This window comes from Lutjanus erythropterus, chromosome 3 (genome assembly GCF_056507025.1).
Source record: "Lutjanus erythropterus isolate fLutEry1 chromosome 3, fLutEry1.hap2, whole genome shotgun sequence".
Taxonomy (NCBI): domain Eukaryota; kingdom Metazoa; phylum Chordata; class Actinopteri; order Lutjaniformes; family Lutjanidae; genus Lutjanus; species Lutjanus erythropterus.
The window spans coordinates 25,553,796-25,581,221 of NC_139319.1; the positions used below are offsets into that span (position 1 = coordinate 25,553,796).

Sequence of the window (27,426 nt, forward strand, 5' to 3'; positions counted from 1 at the left end):
CTGACTATGCCAAGTCCATATGAGCCTTCTTAGTGTAAGTAGGCTGTGCAATATCTGCTTGCAGCTGTTAATTTTCTTCAGTGACAGACTGTAAGTATATGTATGTACTATGTATGTACTGTAATGTACTTAACTACAATTTTGATGTGCTTATACTTGTATTTTCATTTGAAGCTATTTTGCACTTAACTACATTTAACAAGGTACTTTTTACGCCACTTCATTTATCTGACAGAGAAGTATACAAAGTAGTATGGTAGTTAAAATTAGCTCCACTTCAACAAACTACAACATTAATAGTAATGTTATGGTATTAATAATAACATAAAATATGCCAGGTTATTAGGACAGGTGGCCTTCTGCTGCCTCTATGAGCTACTTTTATTTTTGATGCTTTAAGTACGTTTCACTTTTATACTTAAATTTTGAATGGAGAACTTTTAAAATTCAAACACGAATATTGTAGTATACTATACTACATTCTTCTAACAGCTTCAATTACTAGTTACATTTTTCACACCCTCGTGTCCAGTTGAAACCGTCCTCAGGGAGGACAGAAAGACACCAGAGAAATACATATATTATGTACACACTGAGACAAGCTTTAATCTGTCACTCACTGCTAGAAGTACAAAATACAGTGAAAAATTAGTAATTTTATATATAACAGAGCAATATAAACTGAGCTTTGTAGCAAAAGAGCAGCTTCACTGGTCATGACTGAAGGCTCTGTATTGCAGAAATGGCACCTTGTGGTGTTAATTACACAAAAATCGTCCTGCCATACCTGTCACTAATCTTGCACAGCCACTAGGATTGCACATTTTGTGCATTTTCCTTAAATGATGATGAAATGTTAACAATCAGTCATTAATGATTTTAAAAAAATCTCTCATTTTAAGTTTTATTTAAACAATTCTAGCAGCACATTAGTTACATGAAACATTCATTCATGAAGCACCAACAATTTAAACAAACCAACTAATGAAACAATAATTTAACAGTGTTTCCAAATTGTGATATTGTTACTTTTCATGGGTAGAATGTAACTAAGCAGATTTATTCAAGTACTGTACCTAAGAACAAAATCGGCGTACTCGTCCTCAACTTTAGTATTTCTGTTTTTTGCAGCTTAATAGTTCTACTCAAATATTGTAGCCTACTCTGCTACATTTGTGTAACAGATTTAGTTACTAGTTACATTTCAGATTACAAGTTTCTAAGGGTTTTCTTGTCTGCTCTGTAGCGCGTTGAGAGGCGCTGTCGAGCTGGGGAAAAAGAGAAGACATTTCACTCTGTACCATTTTCCCAATACGAGAAATATCATCAGGGTTAAACAGCGGCGCCACATCTAAAAAAAAACATTAAGATTCCGGCCTGTAATTCAAGTCACAATTTGTTATTGTATTTCTGACTTTAAAAGACTGAAAAGCCTTTAGCTGTGTGACGAGCGTTCGGGTACATGGGCAACTTTTAAGCGATTGCTTTAACAATATACGATCTTTGCTCGGCCCGTCAGCTGAATCGGAGGGGCGTGGCGGAGAGCACGCTTGCTAGCGCCACTAATGCTGTTGTGACAGTCAAGTTTGTGTGTAGGTTAGCAGGTTGAAGACGGCAGCAGAAGCGGCACTGTGTGACTGATCGAGCCTCGCAGGTGGAATACAGTGAAACACCCCGTTAGTGACCCGGATATCTTCTTTGTTTGCTCGCATCTTTAACGGCGTACCGTCTGTTCAGAACCGACGCTGACCGGAGCTGAAATGCGAACGTAGCCGTTAGCAGGCGAGCCAGGCCGAGGAGAGCTGGCTGCTGTACCCTTCATCCAGACAGGAGCATAAATGTTTCACACATATCACTTCGCCGAGTCTACCGACGCCAGAGAGGATGCGCAAGGACGTGAGGATATTATTAGTGGGGGAGCGTAAGTAAAGCTGTAATTTAACGTGCAGTGTGTTTGTTGGTCTGCAGCGTCAGCCTTCAGTTAGTGTTCACCGTCTCTGCGCTGATGCTGCTGCTGGACATGTGACGCTGACAGTCAGACAACCACACCGGGGTCTCATGATGATGGTGTCTGTGCTTATTTCAGCCGAAAAAGTACAAGCGTCCTGTATTTGTTATAGCTTTTTGAACGATGGGTGGATGTTGTCTTTTCTCCATTATACAAGTAACCTCAGTGATTTAATTTCATGTAGCACATATTGGCCAGAAAACCTAACTCACTTTAAATGGATGTTGATGCCTGATTGGAGAAAGACACGTAATAATAGTTTTCCTCAACTTAACAAGGGAAATCTGAACCTTCAGTTTCCCACCTCAGTAATGATTGTGTTGTGAATGCAAACTATCATTTTAGAGACAAGCATGTAAAGGGTTGAGTCCATCTGACAGTGAGGAGACCAGAGAAATAAATGTATTATCTACACTCCAAGACAACATTAAATCTGTCCCTCACATCATCTGGTGTGACAAATAAAAGAGATTTAACTATAATAAAAGAACTGCTGCGTTGGTAGTGCTATTTGCACTTTCAGGTGTTAATTAAAGGTGCAAGACTTGTTCCTGAATTAAGTTGCATGTGTCAAGATTGAAAATTACAAGCAGTGCCTGCATGGGTATCCCAGAAATTTACTGGGAACTAAGTATAAAATGCGCTACAGACATCACTGAAGTCTGCAAAGATGCACTTCATAGCAGCAAAGCCAAAGAAATAGATTTTTTGTATTTCTATACTTTTCTCTTGTCATTGAATTCCTGGAATATGATGGAATTAAGGGAGGGGAACTCCAGACTGAAGAGGATTTTAGTTTCCACTCGGTACTTCTCTACAGGAGCCCGGCTGTTTTAGGAATAAGATTGTTTTCTGACTGTTGACAGAAACAGTAAAGTTTATAGTTTGTTGAAGGTCATGGGAAAGGGAAGTCATTTTAAAACAGAACTGGAATAAAGGCTGTAATTCACAGATCTTACACACCCATTAAAAATTGACCTGTGGTGCTGTAATGTTGTTAATGTGAAATGTGTATCCCTCTCACATGGCCTAAAAACTAGGGCTGGACCTAATGGTTATTTTTAGTATTGAATAATCTGCCCGTTATTTTCACAAAAATGTCCATTGCAGTTTCCTAGAGCCCAAAGTGTTCCTCTTGTCCAGAAAACAATCTAAAACCCAAAGACTTCTCATTTACTCTAATAAATGACAAAGAAAATCAACAAATCCTTATATTTAAGAAGCTGGAACCAGCAAATGTTTGACATTTTTGCTTATAAAATAGTTGCAACTAATAGTCCTTCAATCGACTAATCTTTGCTGCTCTACTAAGTAGCCCGGTGAGCTCACCGCCCATTAATTTCATGTTAAGTAATAAATTATGTTCTTACAGCTAAAATATTAATGTAAATTGTAATGAATGTATGCTAAGATCTAACAAAGAATCAGTTTAGTCTGTATTCTGACTCCTCTGGTCTCTTTATTTCTTGACAGCCAAAGTGGGGAAGACGTCTCTCATCATGTCCCTGGTCAGCGAGGAGTTCCCAGATGTGGTATGAATAAATAATTATTATGTTATTATGTTGAAAACTTTGATGGTGATGCGTCCAACTTAATAAATACTTGCCATAGTGGAGGTTAACACCACTGATTTGAGGCCTGTAACCAGTTGTAAACATGTAAGTGATGCCAAGTCGTGTTCACTCTAGGTTCCCTACCGAGCTGAGGAAATCACCATACCTGCAGACGTCACACCGGAGAGAGTCCCCACACACATTGTGGACTATTCAGGTACTTTAAGCATGTCACTGTTTCTTTGTTTGACTTTGCAGTGACCAATAAATGACAGAAAAGAAGAGCACTTTCCTGGTTTAAACTGTAGTTCACTTGTATTTCCTCTTCAGAGGCAGAGCAGACAGATGAGCAGTTGTTTCAGGAGATCTCCAAGGTCAGTCAGTGCATTATGCTTTTCTATTAGAGAAGTGCTGAGTTCAGGTAAAAGACTAATGGACGTCTGTCTCTGTCTCTCTCTCATAGGCAAATGTGATTTGCATTGTCTACTCTGTCAACAACAAGAAGTCCATAGAAAAGGTGAGTTAACTCTGCTGCTAGCATTTCCATAATTTGTTTATGTAGCAGTTAAACAGTATAACTTGATTATCAGTGTCCAATCCTTACAGTTTTTCTTATCTTCTCTACCTTTGTACTTCTTAGGTGACCAGCCACTGGATCCCCCTCATTACTGAGAACACAGACAAGGACAGCAGGTGTGAACCTGTATAAAAATAGTCCAGAGTTTTCTTTGTTTTGGACTGTGAAATATGGGGCCTGTGTCTCTATTTGTCCATGAGCAGGTCACAGCATGGCCAGCTCCTAAAGCACGATCAACTCAGTGGAAAGTCTGTAAAAGACTGTTTTCTGTAGCAAGAGGCCAGCAGTGGAATTTGTCTGCGTGTATTTGAAATGATGACCTTTAGTCACAAAAATGTGGTGGAAAATGTCTGGTGGAAGAGCAGCATTTCACAGGGAGAGTTTCAGCCTCAGAAGAAGGCATACTTTATTAATCCCCAGGGGGAAATTGCATTTTTCACTCTGTAATTTTTTGTACACACACAGGCCTGAAATACACACACATGCACAAACAGGACTTGCAGACATGCATCAGAGAGATGTTAGAGCGACGAGGCTGCACACATACATATAAATACATACTGTACAGTTAGAGAAAAACTGAATATACACTGGATAAATTTAGTGTAGTACTTAGTACTTGGGGCTGACTGAATGCACTTGAAGACTGATGCAAATAGATGTGTTTTGAGTTTATTTTTGAATGAGTCAACCAAGCTAGCCTCTTTGAGAAGAGGGCTTGTGTAAGAGAAAGCTATTCCACCTAATGATGCTTTATTTTTGAAGACCCACATTTTGTGATTGACTCACGACTTTTCTGGGAGGTCAAATACTAGAATATATGATGAGTAAAATGTGTATCCCAAAGTTACATCTGTTAAATTTATTAGTATTAATACAGTTCTGTGTCTGTGTTTTTGGTGTGTCCAGGGTTCCTCTGATCCTGGTCGGGAACAAGTCAGACTTGGTGGAGCACAGCAGTATGGAGACCATTCTGCCCATCATGAACCAGTACAGTGAGATCGAGACTTGTGTTGAGGTGAGAGGGTGACCACTCTGTTGAACTGTCTGACAAATACATTTACAGTCATGTAATGCAGTAGCAATGCTATTGATTCAGACAGTAGACAAGACGTGTGTGTGTGTGGTCCAGTCAGTGCATGAGGTCAAGAGAGACATAAACACAAATGGAAATCAATATCTTCTTCTATTGTCGACTCATTAAACTTAGCATAAAGAGAGGAAGAAATATAACAGCAGTTAAACAATAACTGTTGGCTGGAAACTGCCAACTTCTTTGGAGCCAAGAGGAGCAGCGTTGTTTTTAGGTTAACATTCAGTCATTTTTTGTTCATCTACAGAGGTTTGAATGGGATTTATCAGTCTGTTGTAGACCCTTAGGTTGATGTCTGCAGTGGAGTGCTCCATGGGACCTAACTTTGGAAAACAATATGAACTGTGGCACGAGGAAAAAAATTTTAATCCTGTTTGTGCTGTGCCGTGAATTACACATATGTTGCTTGTCACTTTGAAACATAATTTTACAAGTCAAGAAAGTCACAATTTGTGGTAGATTTGTTGTAGCTGACTTTAGTTTTATGTGAAACCGCTCAGTGAATCTCTTGGCTCACAAAATATACGTCTTTAACATGAATATCACTGTTGTCTTACCTGAAGTGTTTCATCCATGACTCCTGGTCCTTTTATCAGCCGGGAAGTGAAAGAACGAGTAAGACCTGTTGATGTGTGATGATATGAAAGCATACTGGCATTGTAGCTTACACAACTAACGTTAGCTTTTGGAGGGAGATAGTCATGATGTCACTCACGCTACTTCTGGGTGTGTAGTCTTTCTAATTACGGATTGTCACAGTCCTGTACTTATTCTCTCTTCCCATCTTTTCTTGCCTTTTTCAAGTGTGTCCATGCATTTCTCTCATACAGTGGTTGAAGTTGTCAGTAATGTGGTTGTGAACTGCCCACCTGTAGAAGTCTTACGATACATTTGTACTGATTGTTGTCACAGTTTGTATGCATTAACCTGCAGTTCTCCTTATGTGTTACTCTTTAACACTGACTACTATCTCCTAACAGGGCAGCGCCTGTGTTTCTTCAGGCTAGTTAATAAGACCAGGCACGTCGCTCAGACAGATCCTGTGTGTTAATACCCTGTCTGGGCCTGACTTAGCTCACACACCCACACGTCTCTGCACAGTATATACAGACGCCCACACACACACACACACACACACACACACACACACACACACACACACACACACACACACACACACACACACACACAGGTAGGTAAACAGGGATGGCCCTACTTTGCCCTGACACTGTTAGGATCAGAGGGTCACCGCTTATACGTGTACAGGTCAAGTAGTGCCACACCGTAAAGACATTAAGGGTTTTATATACTACAGGGCTATACTGTATAGGGGGACATAGCACTGCACTGCAGTGTTGAAAGACACTATATATGTATATATAACAATACTCTGCTCCTCTTTTTCTTGATGTTTATAGTGTTCAGCAAAGAACCTGAAGAACATCTCAGAGCTATTCTACTATGCCCAGAAGGCAGTCCTGCACCCTACAGGCCCTCTCTACTGTCCAGAGAAGAAAGATGTAAGAGCAAAAATATACCGTGTGACTTCTGCCCTGTTGTTTTTGTGATCCAGTGCAACTTGTTTTGCATTAAGGCCTTGAAAATCTCTTTGAATCTACATTTAAGAGAGTTATGTAATGCAGTGTTTGAATGTTTTTGCTCACATCTCTGAAATTATATAGGTGACTTTTGAGTTTAAGCAGATTTTTTTTCCCCCACAATATTTTTATTCAAATTTTGAACACCGTGAAACACAGCCTTTTGCATTCATGTAATACAAAGTAAAACTCAAAATAAAATTGCTGCATTGATGCAAAACAAAAAAGGAAAAAAACAAACCCTAAACAACAACAGTCCTGTTTTAGTGATTTAAATGGAGTATATTATTTGCACTAGATCCAAAATAAAACAATTTAGAAGAAAAATAAAAATACTACAAAGTTAGAAACTGCATTTTCCTCAGACGTTATTTGATCACCTAAATCTGTAACATACTTAATTAAGGGCCTCCATATACTCTCAAACATAAGCTGTTAAACCTTTAATCTGTAAGTTATCCTTTCTAATGAAAGGCTTGATAACATCCCTCTTGTCCATTGATCAATACTTGGTCTGTGAATCTTTTTCTGTAACAATTTAATAAATTTTTTGGTGTAAAGCAAGTTAAGGACTGTAACTGCTCATTCAGTTTCACTATAATTATGTTTCTCTTGATATAAGCTCAGCAGAAAAAGCTCATTGTCCAGGAAAATTTGCTTAAAATAATCTTGATTTTAACTTTTACCTCTTCCAAGAATGTTTTAATCATTCTGTATTGCCTATACAATTAAAAAATGTCCCTCTAGCTTCCATAAATTTTGTGCATATGTCTTGAGTGTTTTCGTTATATTGATTTAATCCCACCTGTGTCACATATGTCTACATTAATTGTTTATAATGTATCAGTTTAAAGCATGTGTTTATAGATTTGATATGACCATTAACAGAAGCTATCTTCATTTTTTTTTCTTGACGTCATCTTTTTGATTTGCTTTATTTCCCAGATGAAGCCACTTTGTGTAAAAGCCCTGACTCGAATCTTCAAGGTGTCTGACTTGGACAATGATGGGATTCTCAACGATAATGAGCTCAACTTCTTCCAGGTAAAGTGACTGTCATAGCTGGCATAGTTAACAATCTACACAGGACCTTTTTTGCAAGTTTTGACAGCAATGATGCTTTTGTCTTGACGGCTCACAGCGGACATGCTTCAACACCCCACTAGAGCCTCAGGCGCTGGAAGATGTAAAAAATGTGGTGAGGAAGAATTTGAGTGATGGAGTGTGTGACAACGGACTAACTCTGAAAGGTAGGCCTCGTCTGAGTCTTTATCTACCCCCAAAACTCTCATCACATTATCCCTGACTGCGTATTGTTGTGATCTTCTTCTCCAGGCTTCCTGTTCCTCCACACCCTGTTCATCCAGCGAGGTCGTCACGAAACAACATGGACTGTGCTGAGGAGGTTTGGATACGATGATGACCTGGAGTTAAATCAGGACTACCTCTTCCCCCCGTGAGTCTCAGTATTGAAGGTGTAACAACAGATACTAGATTCAGTACTTAACATAAAGCTATAGTTATTAGCAAAGAAGGATTAATAGGTAAAATGACTATGCACATTAATATGTCTACTGAGGACTACTGAGCCACTTTTGTAAGTAAACTGTAATATTTATCTTATTATTTAACCTTACTCTACTATTGCAGAAGTGTATATCTTTTGTCCTCATTAAATATAATATTTAGTTTGCAAAATTTCCCTCTCTCTCTATAGGCTGAAAGTTCCTCCAGACTGCACCACAGAGCTCAACCACAATGCCTACCTCTTCCTTCAGAGCGTCTTTGACAAACATGACAAGGTATAATCCTGTTCATCCAGTTCTGTATTTACCCTCTGCCCCAAAGATGCAATTACAAGAAGCTGCTCAGTACGTAGCAACGCACCAAACGGCAAAATACATTGCCACGGCCACCGCCGACCACCCACTGAGCCGAGATTTAACTTCATGTCACTGAGGAGGGATTGACAGGAGAATTAGCCGCGAGGTTAGAATGAAAGTCAAGGAGTGAAAGTGGCCGTTAGAGCCAAGATCTGCCTTCTGTCCTAGTGATTAGTGTCCAACTGTGAATCTGTGTGCCACTCATCCTTGTTTTCTCAGGTGTAAGTGACAGGTAGTAAACAGAAGTCGGTTTCGCACATGCAATGTGACCCTGAACTTCTCAAGGAGAATTAGCTGGAGGAGCTGTATGTGAGAATGCAAATGTCCGTATGAGATAAACTAGTCTGTCACTTTAGTCCGTCAGCTCCCTATTGCAGTACTGATTGTGTGAATAGAATGGGTCATTGTCTGCAGAATTAACATCAAGCCAGTGGGTGTGTTGATGACATTTCCATCATGAGACTGGCGCAAAACCTGAAAAAATACAAACATCTAAGGGTAGGCGTTGTTCTGGATACGTTCAGATACATGCAGTATTGATATCAGTGCAAAAACAGTAGCTGTGGATGAATCGTAGTGTTGTCTGCCATCTTCTATGTGCTGAAAACACTGCGATCTCTGCAGCACACTTTTTGCGTCATGTCCTGCCTCCTGCATGCTCTACCCAGGTGTCACCCCTTGCCTAAATCAAAGGGAGTATTTCCAGTAGGTGAGAACATGTCTGACAAATGTGTGCAACGTGTGTGAATAATAATAAGTGAATTGTTATGTTGTTGTTGTTATTTATTATTATTATTTTCCTTGGAGTCAACTGAGGAAGGGCAGTTCTTTCAGTTGACATTTATTTTTTAAAATCCCATCTGAAATGTTTCCTTATTTTGGTGTAGTTCACCATCTTGAACAGTAACCAACCTCTGTGTCTATCAGGACCGCGACTGTGCCTTGTCACCAGAGGAGCTGGCCGACTTGTTCGATGTTTTTCCCTACATGCCCTGGGGTCCAGATGTTAATAATACAGTTTGCACTAATGACCAGGGATGGATCACCTACCAAGGATATCTCTCCCAGTGGACGTAAGTGGCCGTGCGGTTAAAGCCACTGTGTGTAGAATTTGAATGTTTTTAGAGCCCCATGGTGGTACTATCCTAAATTATGCTGTGTCTGACAAGGGGACACAGCTGAATGGGCTGAAAAGCTGGAGCAAAGACGGCACAGATTGTCTCATTTTCCACTAATAAATATTTGTTATGAATCTGTGAATCCAAACCACAAATTCAATTAAAGATATTGAAAAGTTGAAATAAATTTGTGGTCTGGTGCAATTGTACAGGTGTTGCACCAGACTCTTTTTTAATGTAGTACAAAACAAAAAATAGTTAAGGACCAAAAGTCGGATTTAAATGCTTGGTCAGATCCTTAATCTTGTTCATGTAACCTTTCAATAGGTATTGCCAGATATAAATAACAGTTTTGCTTTCTCAGACTGTATTTCATTTAGGCAAAGTTCTTGAGGGGTGCTTTGTGATAAGATAAAATGAAACACTTATTTTGTTGAATAGAAGAAGAGTTATGTAAAAAAAAAAAAAAAAAACATTTCTCATTGTGAGGCATCTGAAGAACGTATACATATCTCCATTTAATCTGTTTTGCTTTCAACCTACGTTTGTTCAGGTTAACAACTTATCTGGATGTCCAGCGATGCCTGGAGTATTTGGGTTACCTTGGTTACTCAATAATTGCTGAGCAGGAGTCCCAAGCATCAGGAATTACAGGTGAATAAAATTATCCCTTCTTTTTCTATATTTGTATTTATACTCAAGATAAGCTGTAGATTTGTATTGAAAAAAAGACATTAAAGTTCTCACATGTATTCATAAATTCTAATCCCTGAGAACTATTCATCTTTGTAAGCTCATTGTTTTGTTGGGAGAGCTGCTATCGTTCATCATCACAGTCATGCTGTCTGTAAATCGAAGCTGTCATAACAGTGGTGACGCAACAGTTCAATCTGAATGTTGATGCTGACATGTGTTGTGCACTGCAGCAGTCTAAACTGATCCTCTGATGCCCGTGTGTGGTTTGCCCCCCTGCAGTGACGAGAGATAAGAAGATTGACCTGCAGAAGAAACAGACCCAGCGCAGTGTCTTCCGCTGTAACGTCTTTGGAGACATTGGCAGCGGCAAGAGTGGCTTCCTCCAAGCTTTCCTGGGTAGTAACCTCATGGTAAACAGAAATAAACACCAGTGATGACACATTTTAATGCATACTTTGCCCTTGCAGATATGGGCTGGGATTAGTGATTTGTGTTAGCAAAATGAATAAAATGCTTCGCCCTTGTTAACCAGCAACCCCCACTTTCCATCCCCAGAGAAAGTGCAGGGTCGGAGGGGTTGTTTAGTTTAATACGTTAGTTGAGTGTCCTGACTCATTGATCCTTTGTCTGACTGAGGTTTGTGACACTTAGTATCTGTAGCCATGACCATGGCTCTGAAATATCAACACCCTCACTCTGTTGTGTATTGATAAATCCATGGCGCTGTCCGTGGTGCTGAAGTGCTTTTTTTTCTTCTCATTCCCACCCTGCTGTCAGTTTTGTCTTATATCGATAATATCCTCTATTCTCTAAACTATGTGTTATAACCGCTCAATTCAAAACAATATTGTTGCCTATTTCTTCTATAGAGTAGTGTCACCTTAATGGTCAAAGTGAGGTGAAGCAGCATGTAGTGTTGAAAGAGCGGGATCATTGATGCACACTGCTGCCTTTGGTATTATTCCTCCAATATACCTGTAATATTTCTGTAATTGCTCAGTAGTGTCTGTGCTGTTGACCCCCCCCCCCATCCTCCATGTTGAAAGTTAACAAATGAAATATGATGACAATATAGACTTACTGCTTACAGTGATCTGATTTGACATGATGTTTCTTCTCTTCTCTCCTCCCAGCGCCAAAAAATGATTAGAGAGGAACACAGATCCTACTATGCCATCAGCACAAGCTATGTTTACGGCCAGGAGAAATACCTTCTTGTGAGTACCAACAGTGCCTCTAATATTACTTGAATTACCAACATTTATTTTACAGTTATGACTGTATCTTGATACAGCTTATCCTGTGCTAAAAACAAGGATAAATTCACTAATATTGTAATTTTATATTTTATATATATTTTTTTAATACTTTCATATAGTAGAAAACTTTATGTGGCACATGTGTGTGAGGCTGTCAACTGTGAACCATCAAGGCCAGGCTGATGTCAGCTGTGCTTACCTGGCTGTTTATATAAGCTTCTTATCATGTTCACCTAATGCTTTTGTCAAGCAAGCATTTCTACTGTCTTGACAAAAGCATTAGCAATGCACTACTTACTAGTGAACACAATAGGCTTTGCGTCATGTGTTGTAACAATGGATAACTGAAACAAGGCTTTATAGTGTTAACAAGTTTTATAGTGTTAAAGTTCTCTAACACTCACTGCACAATGTTAATTGCACTCCTCTGTCAGTGCTTGTTGTTTGTCTTTGAAGAAACACACAGGCGCTCCTTTCTGCACTGCCGTCCACAGTGAAATACTCATAGACACCTGGAGCACGAAAGCTGTGGTGATGCTGCATTATGATTAAATTTTTATTGTCACTGCACCATCAGTTAAACAGCAGCCATTGAACATCTTCAACAGAAGACTCTTTATATGTGTGATTGTTTTTTTTTCAATTTGTTGCCAATGAAATTTGCAATAATCTATATTCTGTTTTTTATATAAGTCCGTTTCATGGTTCAGCATTAATTATGGCACAATGTCCCATGGCCACAAAAAGTTACTCTGTGGCTACTAAATATTTTATGTAGGTGGCCCCCTGTATCCATCAGGTTTTATATCCATACTCCTACAAGATCCTTGAAGATGTTCTTTTTTATAAGTTTACATTTGGGCCACCAAAATGTACTTTTACCACCAGATTAAGAGGCTTGGTGGCCACTGGGGATAGTGCTTAAAAATACTGGAGTCCGTGACTGGTTTTGGTCAAGCAACATGTACCCTCAGCTGCGACTACTGACTGAGCTACAGCCACAGTGATACAGAGACTAATATTGAAACTCTGCAGTCTTCTTCAAACTCTCTGCTTATCCTGGTTTATTTTATGTTTTTTTTCTCCATTTAGATGTTTAGCTTTCTTAATAAATCTCCTCTGCTCTGCTCTTAGCTTCATGAAGTGTTCCCTGACTTCGACTACCTGTCTGATGCTGATCTGGCGTGCGACATTGTCTGCCTGGTCTATGATGTCAGCAACCCTTACTCCTTTGAATACTGCGCCAAAGTCTTCAAGGTATAACCATGTGTGCATTGCTTACATTATATCAGATGATAAATGTTTATTCACTTAAGGATTCAGGAAACATCTAAACTACGATTGTTCGTCCCCCTTTCTCTTTATCATCTCAGCAATACTTCATGGACAGCAAGACTCCATGTATGATGATAGCAGCCAAGTCGGACCTGCCAGAGGTCAAACAGATGTATGGCTGCAGTCCTCTGGAGTTCTGTAGGAGGCACAAGATGCCTCCTCCCCAGTCCTTCACCTGCAACACTGCAGGAGCACCCAGCAAAGACATCTACACCAAACTTGCCACTATGGCCATGTACCCGTAAGTATATGGACACTTGATTTAGATTCAGTCATTTGTGCGCATTAAGTGCTTCAAATGGAGGCAGAGTTTTTGTATTCTGAAGAAGTCATTAATAGTAATTTGTAATTGAGCTGAAATTGATATCATTGATTAAGTACATAAATATTTTGGAACTGTAGTTTGTGATTCTTTTGAACTGTATTGTATTAAAACTGACAGGTGTTAAATTAGCCTACCCTCACTGATAAAAAACAGTTTAACAATATTTGATTATTGGAACCCACCCTACCCAAAAGACTGCATTTTACTGCATTAGTTTTATGGCATTCTGAGTATATAAGGCTGAAATTGATTTATCATCACTTTCTTTAATAGTAAACCCACCAGGTAATGAATGATGTTAGGATATAATGGTTAGTACAAATTGTCACCCACTAGAAGAAGATTTTTTCAGAAATGCAGTTTGGTAACTGGAGCTATCTTGTATCTTTTTCTTTAAAAGACTACACAAGATCTGTGCTTTATAATTGCCTGTATACTTGTTGGTGATATTCTTAACACAATCCGTAGCTTTGTTTATACATCCTTCTGGGTCCCGGGAGAACTGCAGCAGCTACTAGTCTTATAAATCCTCAGCTAGATGAAGAACTAGGTCAGTCACTGTTTGCTCCTGTTGAATAGACAGGATTGTTTTTAATCTGAAGTTTTAAATTTGTTTTAGGAGTAAGAATGGGGCACGGTTCACTACTTGGTGAAAAACTATGTGGACAAATAGTCAAAATAATCCAAATAACAGTTATTTGTAAATTTGAGTTAAACAGCAGTGTTTTTTTCCAACACACAACTGCAAGGAGTTTAAGGATTTCACCATCTACAATCCATAATATCATTAAAAGATTCAGAGAATCCAGAGAAATCTCTGCACATGAAAGGTAAGGCCAAAAACCAACAGTGAATATCATCAAACGCTGTCTTTGCGCTGTATTCAGTTGAATATAGGTAAAAAAAAAAAAAGGTTTACATTTTTACATTTACATTTTATACAGTGTCCCAACGTCTTTTTTGCATCAGGTTTGTGGAGTTTGAATATCAAGCTGTACTGTGTGTGATATGTGTTAGTTTGCTTGGTGCCTCAGGATAAACCCCGCTCCCTGTGGAGATGTTCCTCCTCTCTGCAAGTGTCAGTATCAGTCATGGTGTACTTCAGTCTACATTAATTCACGTCTCTGCTCTCTGGTTTGTTGCACTCTGTCTGATGATGGCACAGTGTTTTGCATTGTGGGTAAGCAGGTTTCCCTGCTGAGCAGTAATGTTGATCTCTCCCAGAGGCTCACACTCCTGCAGTCAATGAGCTTGCGGTGCACTGTCACCACACAGTGCCTCTCTGCACATCACACAGTTACATAATTGCACAAAGCAGACCAGCCCTTATTTAATCCTTAGCATCATCAGTCCTATTCCAAGATTTAAAGTACATTTTTTCACAACACAATTCACAAATTAGGTGCAGACAAATATTTGTTACATCCTTCTGTTTTTACTTTTGTTCCCTATTGGATTTACTGCATAAAAGAGCTGTGATATTCCAATGCAGCAATGTCAGAAGTTTTGTGAGGATCAACAATAATGAGTTTAGAGCACACAAAAACATTAGAGGTTGGAATTTTGGGATTATCACGATGTGATTCGATTCTTTGGTGCCCGTTTCGATTCTGAATTGATTATTGACTGAATGGGAAAACGGGTACACAATTTTCAGTCTCTCTTGCTCCAGTATTCTGTGTGCCAAACCATTTACTGGTGTCCTTATTCCACTGAAATATAATATGAAACATAATTGCCAAGTAAGATAAATGGTCTGCAGCCTTTTTATCTTAAAAGTTAACTGCATTAATGCAAAATAATCTGTTAGAGTGTACTTGATTCTTTCTTCCAAATAGCTAAATAATCACATTTCCTCTGATTAAGGGATCTCATTTGAGGTTCATTGTTGTCAAAATCTTTTTTCTTTTTTTCTTTCATGGCTCTCAGGTGACAGGTCACAAACTATTCATTTCATGGTGGTGGCGGCATCTATAACTCTTATCTTACTTCCCCTCTTGTCTGTTTTATGTAAACTGTGCACTGGTGTTTGTCTTCCCTGTATCTCTCCTCAGCCACGCCCGTCTGCGCTGCATGTGCACTTGTAACCGGTGCACCTTCTGCTTGTGTCAGAACTTCCTCAACTCTGAGCTGCTGCAGACGGTCAGGGCCAAACTCTACGCTGTTGTACTCAGAAGGTCCTTTTTAAAAAACCTTTTTACAACCCTCCCTTTACCTCTGATCACTTCTCTCATTTGTCGCTATCATCACCCCAAGCTTGTCATATTTAATTATTCTTTATTTTTTGGTCAAGTTGTTTTAGTTTTCTATTTTTTTTTTTTTTATGTTTTTGTTCTTAACGTAGTTTGAAGTCACACTCATTCTCTACATCATAATTTCATGCCTTATTTCATCTTCCTCACCATTTCGTGCTCTCAGAGTCCTTCTGAGCTTATCCTTTTCATCTAAAATCCAATTTGATATCTTCATGTTCTCTCTGCTTTCTTTGACATTTTTTGTGAGCCTTCTATGCTAGGATTGAAAGTTTGTACTTCTCCATTTTGATCTAACTTTCATTATCATTCAGTCGGTATTAACTTCCTTGCTGTTATCTTCTCTGCTCATGTCACTGTGCCTCAGCTGTCTCTTCTAACAGAGATGTCATATCTAATTTCTGGTCTCATTGTCTCTTGTCATAAGTATAATCCTGCATGTCCCTCATCTGTTTGACTGGCTTTTGCTTCAGTTTTCTCCTATTTGGAGGCTCCGTCCCTATTTTGTTCTTGTTCATGAGTTCATCCATAATTTTCTTTATGTTCATTGTACTTATTTTCATGTCATCCTTTGCAACACTTCTCACAACTGATACATGTATTATCGTGTTCATTCAAACTTGAGATCTTAGTTTAAGAGAAGTATTTATTTAATTGTATCTATCTTATAATTTATCATGTAGAAAATCTCTGTCTCATTCTTTACTCATTTCTCCCCTTTATTTGTCATACCTTCACTCCGTCTCTGTATTTATGTCTCTTGGGCCTGCTTCTCTCTGTTTAACAGACACGTGAACCAAGCAGACCTGAAGAGCTCGACCTTCTGGCTGAGAGCGAGCGTCGGGGCCACAGTGTTTGCCGTGCTCGGCTTCGCCATGTACAGAGTGCTGCTCAAACAACGGTGATCCTCGGGCAACACGGGTCCAATCCTCTTTACACCCATGGTACATATAGAGCTATTTTGACCAGTCACAACATTAGACTTTCCCATTTCCATTTGGTAACAAAGAAAAAAATGCTGAAAATCTGTCATGGTTTTGTAGTTTAATGGGTCCCAATTCAAAAAATACATTTCGTTTTTGTGCTGAGGAAATAAGTGAAAGCTTACCTTAGCAGACATCCATTTTCATTCCACTGTGAATTTATCTTCTTTAGGATAAAAGAGAAAAAAATATTTAATTTTGTACCAAAATTGCTAATTTGCTTAATCTGTTTGTCTGCAAGTATTTGCAAAGTAATATATCTATATTTATATTTAAAATGAGGGTAAGTTACCGATGAGTAACATATGAGTGAGTTACATGAATAGCTATTTTTTGGTTGCTTGCTGATTGAAATGAACAACTTGGTGTCAGTTCTAATAGGGATTGCGACATGTGAGATATGCCATAGCATTGATGCTTTTATTAGACTGAACAATATGTAAATACTGTATATGATATAGTAGACTGTACTTTGTCTTTGTCCAAAAGCGCCACATCTGATTCACTGTAATGCTGAATGCAAAGGTCTTAGTTTAACAGCTTGATCATGACCTCGCACAAACATTAGCATCGATTATTCACGCTAACAGATGTTGGTTTGCCTTTTAAGGCCAAAAGCTTGGACGCACACTTTATTTAAAAAAAAAAAAATGTTCGTACATCTGAACGGGTCAGTGTTTGATCGGTGGATGTGTGGACGGATCTGCTGCTCTTTCTCATGTCTTCCCATGTTGGTCACTTCATCAGCTCGTGCGTGTGTGTGAAGGTATGCGTGCGTTTGTGTGCTAAAATCTTGAAAATCTACACTTTTGCAGCCATTATGTACACTTTGTGTTTGCATGCTTCAGAATTTCCGACCACATTCCAGTGTTTTAAGACTTACTGTACAAAAAGAATTACCATGCCAACTTCTCTCCTTTTTCCCAGTAATCCAGGGATATTGTAATGAGTGATGAACAGAAGATAGTTGAGTCTTGAGTCTTAGTGAAGTTTGACGGTCATTTGACCCTTGTTGTGATTCCAGGTCAGAAGATGCAATAATGTGGCCCCACCTTTTAATTTCCGTGCAATTGCAACTGCTTGCCACAAGGCTTAGTTTGATGTATTCATTCATCCCTGCCTTTCCAAAAGTTTACAATAAATAAATATGTCTGTTAGATCTGGTGTGATGGAATTTATTCTTTGCCAAATGTTTACCAAAATTTTAAAAAGATGTTAAGTTTTGTGATGACTTGCTTTGAGGGCTGCAAATATTGTGCATTTTTCTTAAAGGTCTAGTGTGTAGGGTTTAAGGGGATTACAACAATCCAGTATCGATTATTCATTAATAATTAATAAGGTACAAAATGCAGATTTTATTCAGCAGTACAATACAGCTCTCACTCATAATAGCAGCTCTTGTCAGCATGTCCTTATTCAACAAATAGTTACAACAAAACACTGCCAACTGGAACACATTTACTGACCTTTCTAGACTTACATGGCTGAGAAAACCTGTGAGCTCTGAAGAAATAGTATGTAAAATATATGGTCCATTATTGGTTGATAAGTCTTTAATCAGTTTATGGGACAGTTCAAATCAAAAACACTTAACCTGTAGTGTAATTTATCCTTCTAGATTGTCTTGGTTTGAGCTGCAAAGTTATCGGTCGTAGAGATGTCTGCCTTCTCTCAGATATAATGGAACTAGATGGCACTCAGCTTGGGGTGCTAAAAGAGCCAAAATGTCTCTTTTTGAGAAATCGTGACCTGATTATTCAAGATAATCATCAGACCTTATTATAAGCAGTTTCATGTAGGAACTGTTTTCTTCATGTGGTAAACTCTACTGGAACCGCTTTTCTTTCTACATTTTAAAATTCCAGATGTATTTTTTTAAAAAAATTTTTAGCACTACAAGCTAGAATGCCACCTAGTTCCATTATATAGGAGAGAAGGCAGACATCACAACAGGCAATATATTCAAAACTGCAACTCACACCAAATCCATCTAAATTGATAAATAGCACTACAAGTAAGAGGGAAAGTATGTATTTTTGATTTGGGGTGAACTGTCCCTTTAAATTCTTAATTGAGATTAATCAATTAACTAATAGATCGTTAACATCCTTACTTGCTTTCCAAATTAGGCAAAGAAAACTCTGAAGCAGGGAAGAATAATGAGTTAGATCAAATAAACATGATGCAGGCAGTGTTTTTTAATTATTGAAAACAAATTTCCGTCCATTTGTTACCAGTTTCTGAATTATGCGTTTGTATCTGACATGCTGCCACATGATCATCTTTCATGTTGTCCAATCCTGGCAAGATGATAGGTTATACTGTATTTATCAAGCTCATATTGTATGGAATAAGCATATAACGATGTGAGAACCGGATTTACTAAGACACAAGAGGGCAGCATTGCTCAAAAAAGAAAAGAAAAATCACCAGTAGATAAAAAAAACAGTAACCACACTGAGTGAACATCATGTATGTTTAAAAAACTGTGTGACACTGAAGCCTGTTTGTGTGTTTAGATAAATACACCAACTTCCATTCTGTGGGGGGAGATGGACCTGGGTCAGAGCATGTAGAGATGATGAGTGATTTTGTACAAGGCGAGGCTTTTTAGGTTGTAAGGAGAGCTGCATCAGCAACCACACTGAGGAATATTTGTCTGTCTTACATAATAGATCACTGTATCGTTGCATTATTGTATAGCATAGTATAGTATAGCATTAATATATGATCAAGATATCACCAGACTCATGAACTTTGTTTCACTCTTCAGATAAAAGCTTCTTAGGTCAAGAGAAAGACAAATTGGTAAGTTATGAACATTAAACTGATGACTTGATCATTTAGCAGCACCGGTAGTTCATCACAGAGGGTGTTTGATATTGGGCTAATAATAGATTGAACCCACATTGATGGTATTTTGCCAAATTAAAGCATGTTTCAGTTCACATTGAATATGAAATAATATCATATCTTCTATTCCAGAGCACATTTTACCTCATTTTGACCTTATTTATTATTTTTCTCATCAACATGTTACTTTTTTTTATAAGCATGTTAGTCTGGACCAGCTGTGGATGAACCAACAGAGCAGCATTCTCTGGTTTACTCAAAAGTCTTAATCTTCATCGCTTCCAAATCTTATCGTAGAGTGACTCACTAACCCACAAGTTCTTTTTTAAAACCAGAGACCAAAATTTTGAAGTGGCCTCTGCAGAGACATTGAAAGGCTGTTGTTAAATCTGTATAGCTTTAAGAGACACTGCATTCGGACATCTGAAGCTGGATCGTCTGGTGCAGCTGCTTTGGTAGGACATTTAAAGCACGACTGGTTCTCTCACTAATGAGTATCTGTAATTATGTGAGACGGGCAGACACTGTGCAGCATGAGAACTCCTATTTAACCATGAAAATGAAGCATCTGCTAGAAGACCCTAGTTTATGCTGATACCAGTAATGTTATCTAAAGGTGTGTACACATACCTTTGACACAAAGAGGACATTGAGGCATGTCTGTAGAGTAGTGATTCCCTTCCATGGGTAGTCATTCCTCAGGGGGTACTTCTGCAGTTTCCAAGGGGTGTATACACTATTCATCTATTGCCCCTACACCTGAACACCACCTGTTGCAATTGAAAATGCGTAAAACGTTAGCAGGCAAACAGAGAGACTGACTAAAGTTGAAAGTTAGCTAAAAATAATACATAACAGTCTAAAAAAAACAATGTGTAAAAACAGCTGACATAGTTTGCCTAAAGTAAATAGTTAAAATAGATGACTAGCTAAAGGTAGCAGATAAACAGTTTAAATGGTTACTTGAAAACAACGGTTAAAATAGATTATGAAAAAGGTAAATAAATGGTTGAAATAGTTAGGTAAAAGTGATCAATAAATGGTGGAAAATATTGAGTTACAGTTGAAATAGCTAAAATTAAACAGCTGAAATAGTTAACTAAAAGTAAATAGTTGAAATAGTTGACTAACAGTGAATAAATTGTTCGAAACCGTTAGAAAATTAATAAATGGTTAAAAAATATTTAGCTAAACATAAATAGTTGAAACAGCTAAAAGTAGCTGATAGCGCTAAATTGTTGGCAAGGTTAGCCAAAAGTAACAGATAATCAATTCAGACATCCAGCTTCTTCTACTCCAAGTACAGTAACACAAATACAAACGTGACCAACACATGACATGACGGTTTGTGAAATATTCAAAAATATTTTTTGCTTGGTCAACCCAGACCTCCGTCAATAGTCCAATAGTCCACTCTCCTAAGATGCGCAAATCTGCTAACACAAACTTCACAAGCAATATTATTGCTTGTTTATGATAAGCATGAAATTCAAACATTTTTCCCTAACATGTCTCTGGTGGAGTGTTTTTTTTTTTTTTTTACACCTTAGTTTGAGAAAGAAGTTTTGTCACAACTATGGTAATATCTCACAGTATTAACCAAAGTGAAAAATAATTAGTGTATTTGCCTCATGATTCTGATCTGGGTTCTTTATTGGCCGATACTACACCCTTCCACCAACTTTCATGAAAACCGGGCCTCTAACGCATAAACCAATGGCACAGAAAACATAATCTTCTTGTCAGAGGTAATGATACATTTTGGAAGATCACTAAGGGTGTCGATGAAGGCCAACTTGAGTTCAGCAGTAAGGGGCTGCGGGGAACGTCAGACAGGAAGAGTTGGGAAACACTTGAACAGTTAATGCCTGCAAACAGCTTTGAGAGCTGTCAAAGGAAAGGAATACTCCCCAGCTGTTAATTTATACATGAGCTCAGCTCTCCCACATAGCAGGTGTTTTTCTTGCTATATTTCTTGTCTCTCTCCCTCTCTCTTCACACTCTCTTCCCTCATCACCCGGTCCCCCCTCTATCATCTGCCTCTCGTGCTGCAGCTCTTCAGCTGGTCTTCGCACATGACTTGCCAAAGCAGCCACGTCAAAGCAGTTTTTGTCCAATTAGCTGCTTTTAATGGAAATTCCCATTGGTGCCTGTAATTAATGAGACAATAATTCCCTTCATTCCTCGATAATATGAAAGATAGAATGTGATCTGTCCTCGAAAGACTGTGACAAAGTTTATTCATAAATTGATTTATTTACTTAGTTCATTTTTTGTCATGGAACCAAATAAGAAATTATGATAAAATTTGTTGACATGTGTAAAACCTCCAGTTCTTGTAGTGTTATTATTTTCTCTCTCCATACACAATTGTTTGGGGCAGTTGATCCCTATAATTTTATGTCCTCATATGAAGGATTTCATTTGGCTTCCCAAGAGCAGTTGGAAATTTGTTGTGTTAATTGTGAAGATAAAAAGGTATTTTGTAGATTCTGGTTGCAGGTTTATGCAAATAAGATATACAATGCATCTGTTATGCAAATCTCATCAGCTTTATGCCTTGAAGTCCTTATACTCTATTAATGAATGTGCAACAGATCAGCAATTCAGTTCCCATATGTAATGGTTTGTCAGCAAAGAGGAAGTTACACTTTTTTTTTAATGTTTTAAAGGAATAGGTCAGATTTTTTGAAGTGAGATTGTATGAGATACTTATCCATAGCCAGTTTATTACAGTAGATGGTGATCAACATGCCCCCAGTTTGGAGAAGGAGCAGGAGATGTAGGAAGCTAAGCGATGTGCAGCTGTGGACATAAAAACAAATTTTAGCCTCCTTCAAAGTCCACGTAAAAAAAAAAACAAAATCTGTTTATTATTTATTAATATTTCACCACTTAGCCATAGTAATTTAACCTTCCTGCTGGTGCTGCCTTGACTGGTTGATTTGATTTTGTTTTTGTGACTTCAGGGAATCTGAACTAACTGACCAAAGCCACACAGTAACACCAACAAACTAACAGACTTACGCAACGGCCATTACTCTCTGGTGGCTTTGGAGAGAGCTATATCTTGCTTATATAACAGTGGTTTCCTGTCAGAAAAGGCTGTCTGATGGCAAGATAAAGTGGTGAAAATATTATTAATATAGTAATTTATATTAAACTGATATTAACTTTTTTGGGGGTTTGCCAATTTTTAGGAGGCTAAAATACATTTGTCCACGACAGATCATTGCATAGTTTGCCTCACCAGTGCTCCTGCTGCTTCTCCAAACTGGAGGTGTGCTGATCGCCATCTACAGTAGGTGACAGCCTCATACAACCCCACTGCAAAAGACCCAAACTATACCTTTCACGACTATCAGTAGATAAGGGATAGAAGTTAGTTATTTTGATAATTTGTACAAGTCTGAATTGTGGATGAGGACACAATTAGTTAACAGTAAAATGTATTTCCCTCCCACAAAAGACCACAGGAAAACACAGAATCCCGACATTTGGCCACGGTTTGCTGATCCCTGACACAGACACAGAAGGGCTTCTGGCAGACTCCAATTTTAACCCAACACTGCTGTGTAGGAGTCAGGAAAAGACCCCCAAGGTTAAAAATATGAACTGGCCATATTGTTTCCATGGCAATGCTATCACTGCACTTGGGGGAGTTTCTCTTGAGGGATACTGATCAACCTACACACTGCAGACCACACTGCCGTCACATAATTTCTGCTCATAAATGGCTTCCACCCAACTATTAGGTGTGTTTGATGTCTCCTGAGGTAATAGGTAGGTGTTTGTCTGAGATGGGAGCCCCCATCATTTGGGTGATTGTAGCAGCAGACTTGGAGGGGACAGTTTATATTCCCTAAAAAAAAAACCCTGGAATTTACAGCCCTGGACACTCCCTGTACTCTGTGCCTTCAGAGGAAGCAATTTACGAGTTTATACTTGCTGTTTTTGAGGGACATGATTAATTGGTATTTATAACACGTGATAAGATTACATTAAAAGTGAATGAACCCCACTGAGAAATTTGGTCTTTGCAGCAGCACTAAATAATAGAAATAGTAACAGGATACACAAAGAGAAAAAACTGTACAGACACAATTTAGACAAATCATTAGGAACAACAAAGTAAGTATATTCAGTAGAAAAAAGCATGTGAAGAAAAGACAAACATGCTGAGATGAGAACAAAAGACTGATTGGCCAATTTAATCTGTCCATATTGTGTGAAGATAGAGCAAAACCTATAACGTAAATTTATATTGTTGCTCAGACCCACAATAAGACCATACAGGATTCTTCCTATATTTATATTGACCTGATAGACTGACGGTACAGATATTTCATTTAGACACTAAATGGTAAGAGTTCTGGAGCTCTAGAGCCGATGATTGCTAGGGGTGTCCCGATCCGATATTGATATCGGATATCGGTCTGATATCAGCCAAAAAACGAGTATCGGATTTTATCGGACTGCATCTAAACTCTCTGATATAAGCGTTCCGATAAACAGTCCATTTTCTGCTCCAGCACTTCTATCCATAGGTGATCTGGTTGCTGACTATTGTTCTCTGTTTGAGTAACATCACTTGATCAAGCCTTTTCTAACATTCCACACTACAAAATAAGTAATAAAAGTATCGATATCAATATCGGTATCGGCCAATACTCAAGGCTGCAATATCGGTATCATATCAGAAGTGAAAAAGTTGTATCGGGACATCCCTAATGATTGCAGTAGTTTGTATAATTCAACTATTGTTTCCAAGGTCATTAATAAAGTTTAATCTCAAATTGTATATCCATAGCCCCAGTTTATAACCCTAACACATATTTCATATTTATTGCTTTTCATATGATTGTATGTGTTGGTGTTGGACTATTTACATAAAATGCAAACCTGTAGAACTAGAATGTGTTTAAGTCTGAACACTGATTATAACCCTGACACTTTCTGTTGGTCACTTGATAGTTCAGGCTAAATGTGAACAAAAAAGTGCAAACAGTACCCCAAATATCACCTATTGATGCCACTTTCTCCTTAACTATGCTGTAACTTATGTCTTTTGTCTTTCTAACATGACACCTTATTGGAAATAATAAATTAAGTTTTTTTCATAATAAAAATGGTACCTTATAAGTTTACAGTATTGAATGTTATTCTAGTGCAGTTCATATAGACTAATTATAGCCTACAACATTTCTACATGATGACAAAATGGCAAAACGACCTACAACCTCTGCGCCAGTGAGACAGTGACAGCCAGCTGTTCAGTCACGGATTCGGAGTTCCTCGAAACCCCTGAGCGGGAGTGGCTGCTGGTGATCCCTCCTCACCGCCGGCCAAATCTCTCCCTGCCTGCCTCACCCCCCTCTCTCTCTCTCCCTCTCTCCGCCCCCTCCATCTCTCCCTCTCCATCTCTCTCCCTCTCTCTGTGCCTGGAGGGACAGATTCATGCGGCTGGCTGGAGCACAGAGTCCCGGTGACTCCTGGAGCTGAACCAACCATCCCAGCGGAGGCGGTCGGTCGGTGGTGTGTTCCTCCTCCTCCTCCTCCTCCTCCTCCCACCCCCCTTTATCCTTTGAGGTTTCCTGTCGGCACGCGGCGGAGAGAGCAGAGCAGCCCGCTGTCCCCGGCAGAAAGCAGCGTGCCAGGTATCATGACGCACCAAAAAAAAAAAAAAACTGGACTTATCTGCCATGTGACTGTGCCCACGCTGGTTAGTTTCAGCTGTTCCTCTGGAGGACAGCAGACAGATGAGACCTGAGCGTCATTTGTCATCTGTGTCCTGCGTTTCATGTTGTTGGCAGTATTTGATGATGTCATTATTTCTTTCTTTCAGATGGATCTGCGTCCTGCTGCTGCGCCGCATCTCTCAAAGTGAAGGGGAAGACTCGCTCTGCAAATGTGCGTCCCAGCTGCCTCACAAACTTGGACCGCTGCCTCTGTCCGTGGAGACCAGAACCTCTGTCGCTGCTGAGTAACGATGTGTTGGACTTTATAGCGCAGAAGTATTACTAAACTATCACAAAATCAACTTTTTCTCTTATTTGCCTGGAGATTTTCTAGTGCGCTGGAAATATCTGGAGTACGCATCTTTTCACCTGGACTCATCTGACCGTCCAAAATCCAAGAAAGATCCGAATTGAAGGGATGCGTAAGCGAGCATGATGCTCAGTTTTCTTACCTCTGGTCGCCGTTGACGCACACAGGGATTGTAAACCATGTGGAGTCATTCCTGAGGATCTGAGTCGCTGCTCTCCGCGGGTGCATGGAGAAGAGCAGCCCGAGGATGACGGGCGGAACCCGGGAGACGCCGGTGAACTCCTCCCCGGCGGTGGCGGCCAACGCGGAGGGCGAGGAGATCGAGGTTTTGGAAAGCACCGACGTCCTGCCCGTGGCTCCAGAGGACGTAAGTGTTACATACACAAATAGAAAGAGAGACCTCAAGAGCACGCATGACCGCTGTCTTACCTTTTCACGTTTTTTTTTTTTTTTACAATTACGCAGCAGGAGCTTCACCTTCCTTTGCACCGGAGCAAATTCATGAGTGCGTCTGATTTTATGAAGCAAAAAATGTCAAACCATGAGCCTAAAATTAATTTTAGAAGTGAATTTATCTAAATGTCACCATGGCATTACTCCTAGCTTTACAGTGATACCAGAGGAGATTTAAAATAGAGATGCACCGATCCACTTTTTTTCAGTTCTGGTCCGATTCTGATACTTGAATTTGGATATCAGCCAATACCGACACCGATACCAGAGCTTTTTTTTCTTAACTATTACTAGTATTATGTGGAAGAGTACGTGAGGCTGAAACTGACCTTAAGTTTGGTGGTGAAAAGTGCTGTGTTAGGTGATGCTGATGGACTGTACATGTTTGGGTTAACATCCAGTCAGTTTTTTAGGGCTGCCCTGACTAAACATTTTCTTGGTAGACCAGTAGTTGTCAGTTCAGGCCATTACTCCACAAGTTGTCTCACGTTCATGATATTAAATTAATTATTTAAATACATGTTTTGGGAGTGTGAAGCCAGCCACCTGTTAAACTAACAGCAAAAAGAATGACTCTGAATGTGTTGAAACAACCAGAAAGGAGAAAAACTTTTTGCTAATTTATTTAAAGGCAGTCTAACCTTGTTCAAATACTCTAAAGAAATAAAGAAACACTCACAGTCTTATCAGCACCATGGATGATTTAGGCCTACATTTACAAATTAACTCGCTACAAACTTGCTCTTTAACCACTTAATGCCTCCTGTCCCTGCCTGAAGCCACCCCGTCTTCAGTGTCCCCAGAGTCAGGGTCCCTGTTTATCACCTCTGTAAAGTTACTGTGTTCCCAGCTGTCTGATTGGCCTCCATCAGTCTCTGAGGCGATGTTCCAGTCAATTAGGACCACTAACTGAGCTAACTAGTTAATTGCAGCTACAGTACAGTTAGCAGAAGTGCCTCTGTCACTACAAGAGAAAAGGTTTGCATTGCAACAACACCTGGGCCAAATGGCAAAGGCACGGCTCATGAACGGAGTTTGAGATGTTTTCTTTTCTATGACTAATGAATCAATGAAAATGTGGTCGACTAAGACTCCAAACGTGGTTTAGTTGACTTTTAGGGGGCAGCCCTGGTGCTTTCACCACCTGGAAAGTTTGTTTAGAGTTCGTTATTGCTAAATTCATGGTCCAGAGCCTTGGACTTGTGTGATGGTGTCCTCCAACCACTGTGAGGTGGATTCTGGTTTGTAATGTTCACGTGCTGCAGATAGTGTTGAGAGCTGGTCCTCATTTCCCTCCATGTATTAGTGAGTAGTTTGTTAAGTTTGCTATTTTATGTTCCAAAATGCAAAAGTTACTTTTTGCTCGGCCCCCTGTTACTAAAAAAAGCATGT

At 39.2% G+C, this 27,426-nt stretch overlaps 2 protein-coding genes across 5 annotated transcripts in view; both read left to right on the forward strand.

Annotated features, from left to right (window-relative positions):
• Window positions 1–1,566: 1,566 nt before the first annotated feature.
• On the forward strand, window positions 1,567–17,839 carry rhot1b (ras homolog family member T1). 2 transcript variants are annotated; one of them, XM_084715595.1, is made up of 20 exons: window positions 1,567–1,921; window positions 3,482–3,540; window positions 3,697–3,778; window positions 3,892–3,935; window positions 4,025–4,078; window positions 4,202–4,254; window positions 5,048–5,156; window positions 6,650–6,751; window positions 7,775–7,873; window positions 7,971–8,079; window positions 8,165–8,285; window positions 8,547–8,631; window positions 9,640–9,785; window positions 10,384–10,484; window positions 10,806–10,936; window positions 11,660–11,743; window positions 12,920–13,042; window positions 13,159–13,361; window positions 15,500–15,622; window positions 16,485–17,839. In XM_084715595.1, exons 1-20 carry the CDS (start codon window positions 1,885–1,887, stop codon window positions 16,600–16,602), a joined length of 1,983 nt encoding a protein of 660 aa, XP_084571721.1. In that variant the 5' UTR covers window positions 1,567–1,884; the 3' UTR covers window positions 16,603–17,839. The 2 variants fall into 2 exon arrangements, with proteins under 2 accessions (XP_084571721.1, XP_084571722.1); XM_084715596.1 differs by lacking the exon at window positions 15,500–15,622.
• Window positions 17,840–25,030: 7,191 nt separating this feature from the next.
• The window catches only part of rhbdl3 (rhomboid, veinlet-like 3 (Drosophila)), an 84,159-nt gene continuing 81,763 nt past the window's right edge, over window positions 25,031–27,426 (forward strand). Inside the window, exons 1-2 of one of the 3 annotated variants that reach the window (XM_084715597.1) lie at window positions 25,031–25,190; window positions 25,379–25,948. In XM_084715597.1, the coding sequence (XP_084571723.1) occupies window positions 25,808–25,948 (141 nt within the window). In that variant the 5' untranslated portion in view covers window positions 25,031–25,190; window positions 25,379–25,807. Of the gene's footprint in view, window positions 25,256–25,378; window positions 25,949–27,426 lie in introns of all 3 variants that reach the window. The other 2 variants (XM_084715599.1, XM_084715598.1) reach the window with 2 other exon arrangements.

What these genes read in the sequence shown, in the direction of transcription:
- rhot1b (XM_084715595.1), top strand. Translation starts at nt 1,885, where the DNA reads ATGCGCAAGGACGTGAGGATATTATTAGTGGGGGAGC. An exon ending in ACTGTCCAGAGAAGAAAGAT is followed by an intron (nt 6,752 to 7,774) that starts GTAAGAGCAAAA and finishes TTTATTTCCCAG; the next exon opens with ATGAAGCCACTTTGTGTAAA. An exon ending in TACGCTGTTGTACTCAGAAG is followed by an intron (nt 15,623 to 16,484) that starts GTCCTTTTTAAA and finishes TCTGTTTAACAG; the next exon opens with ACACGTGAACCAAGCAGACC.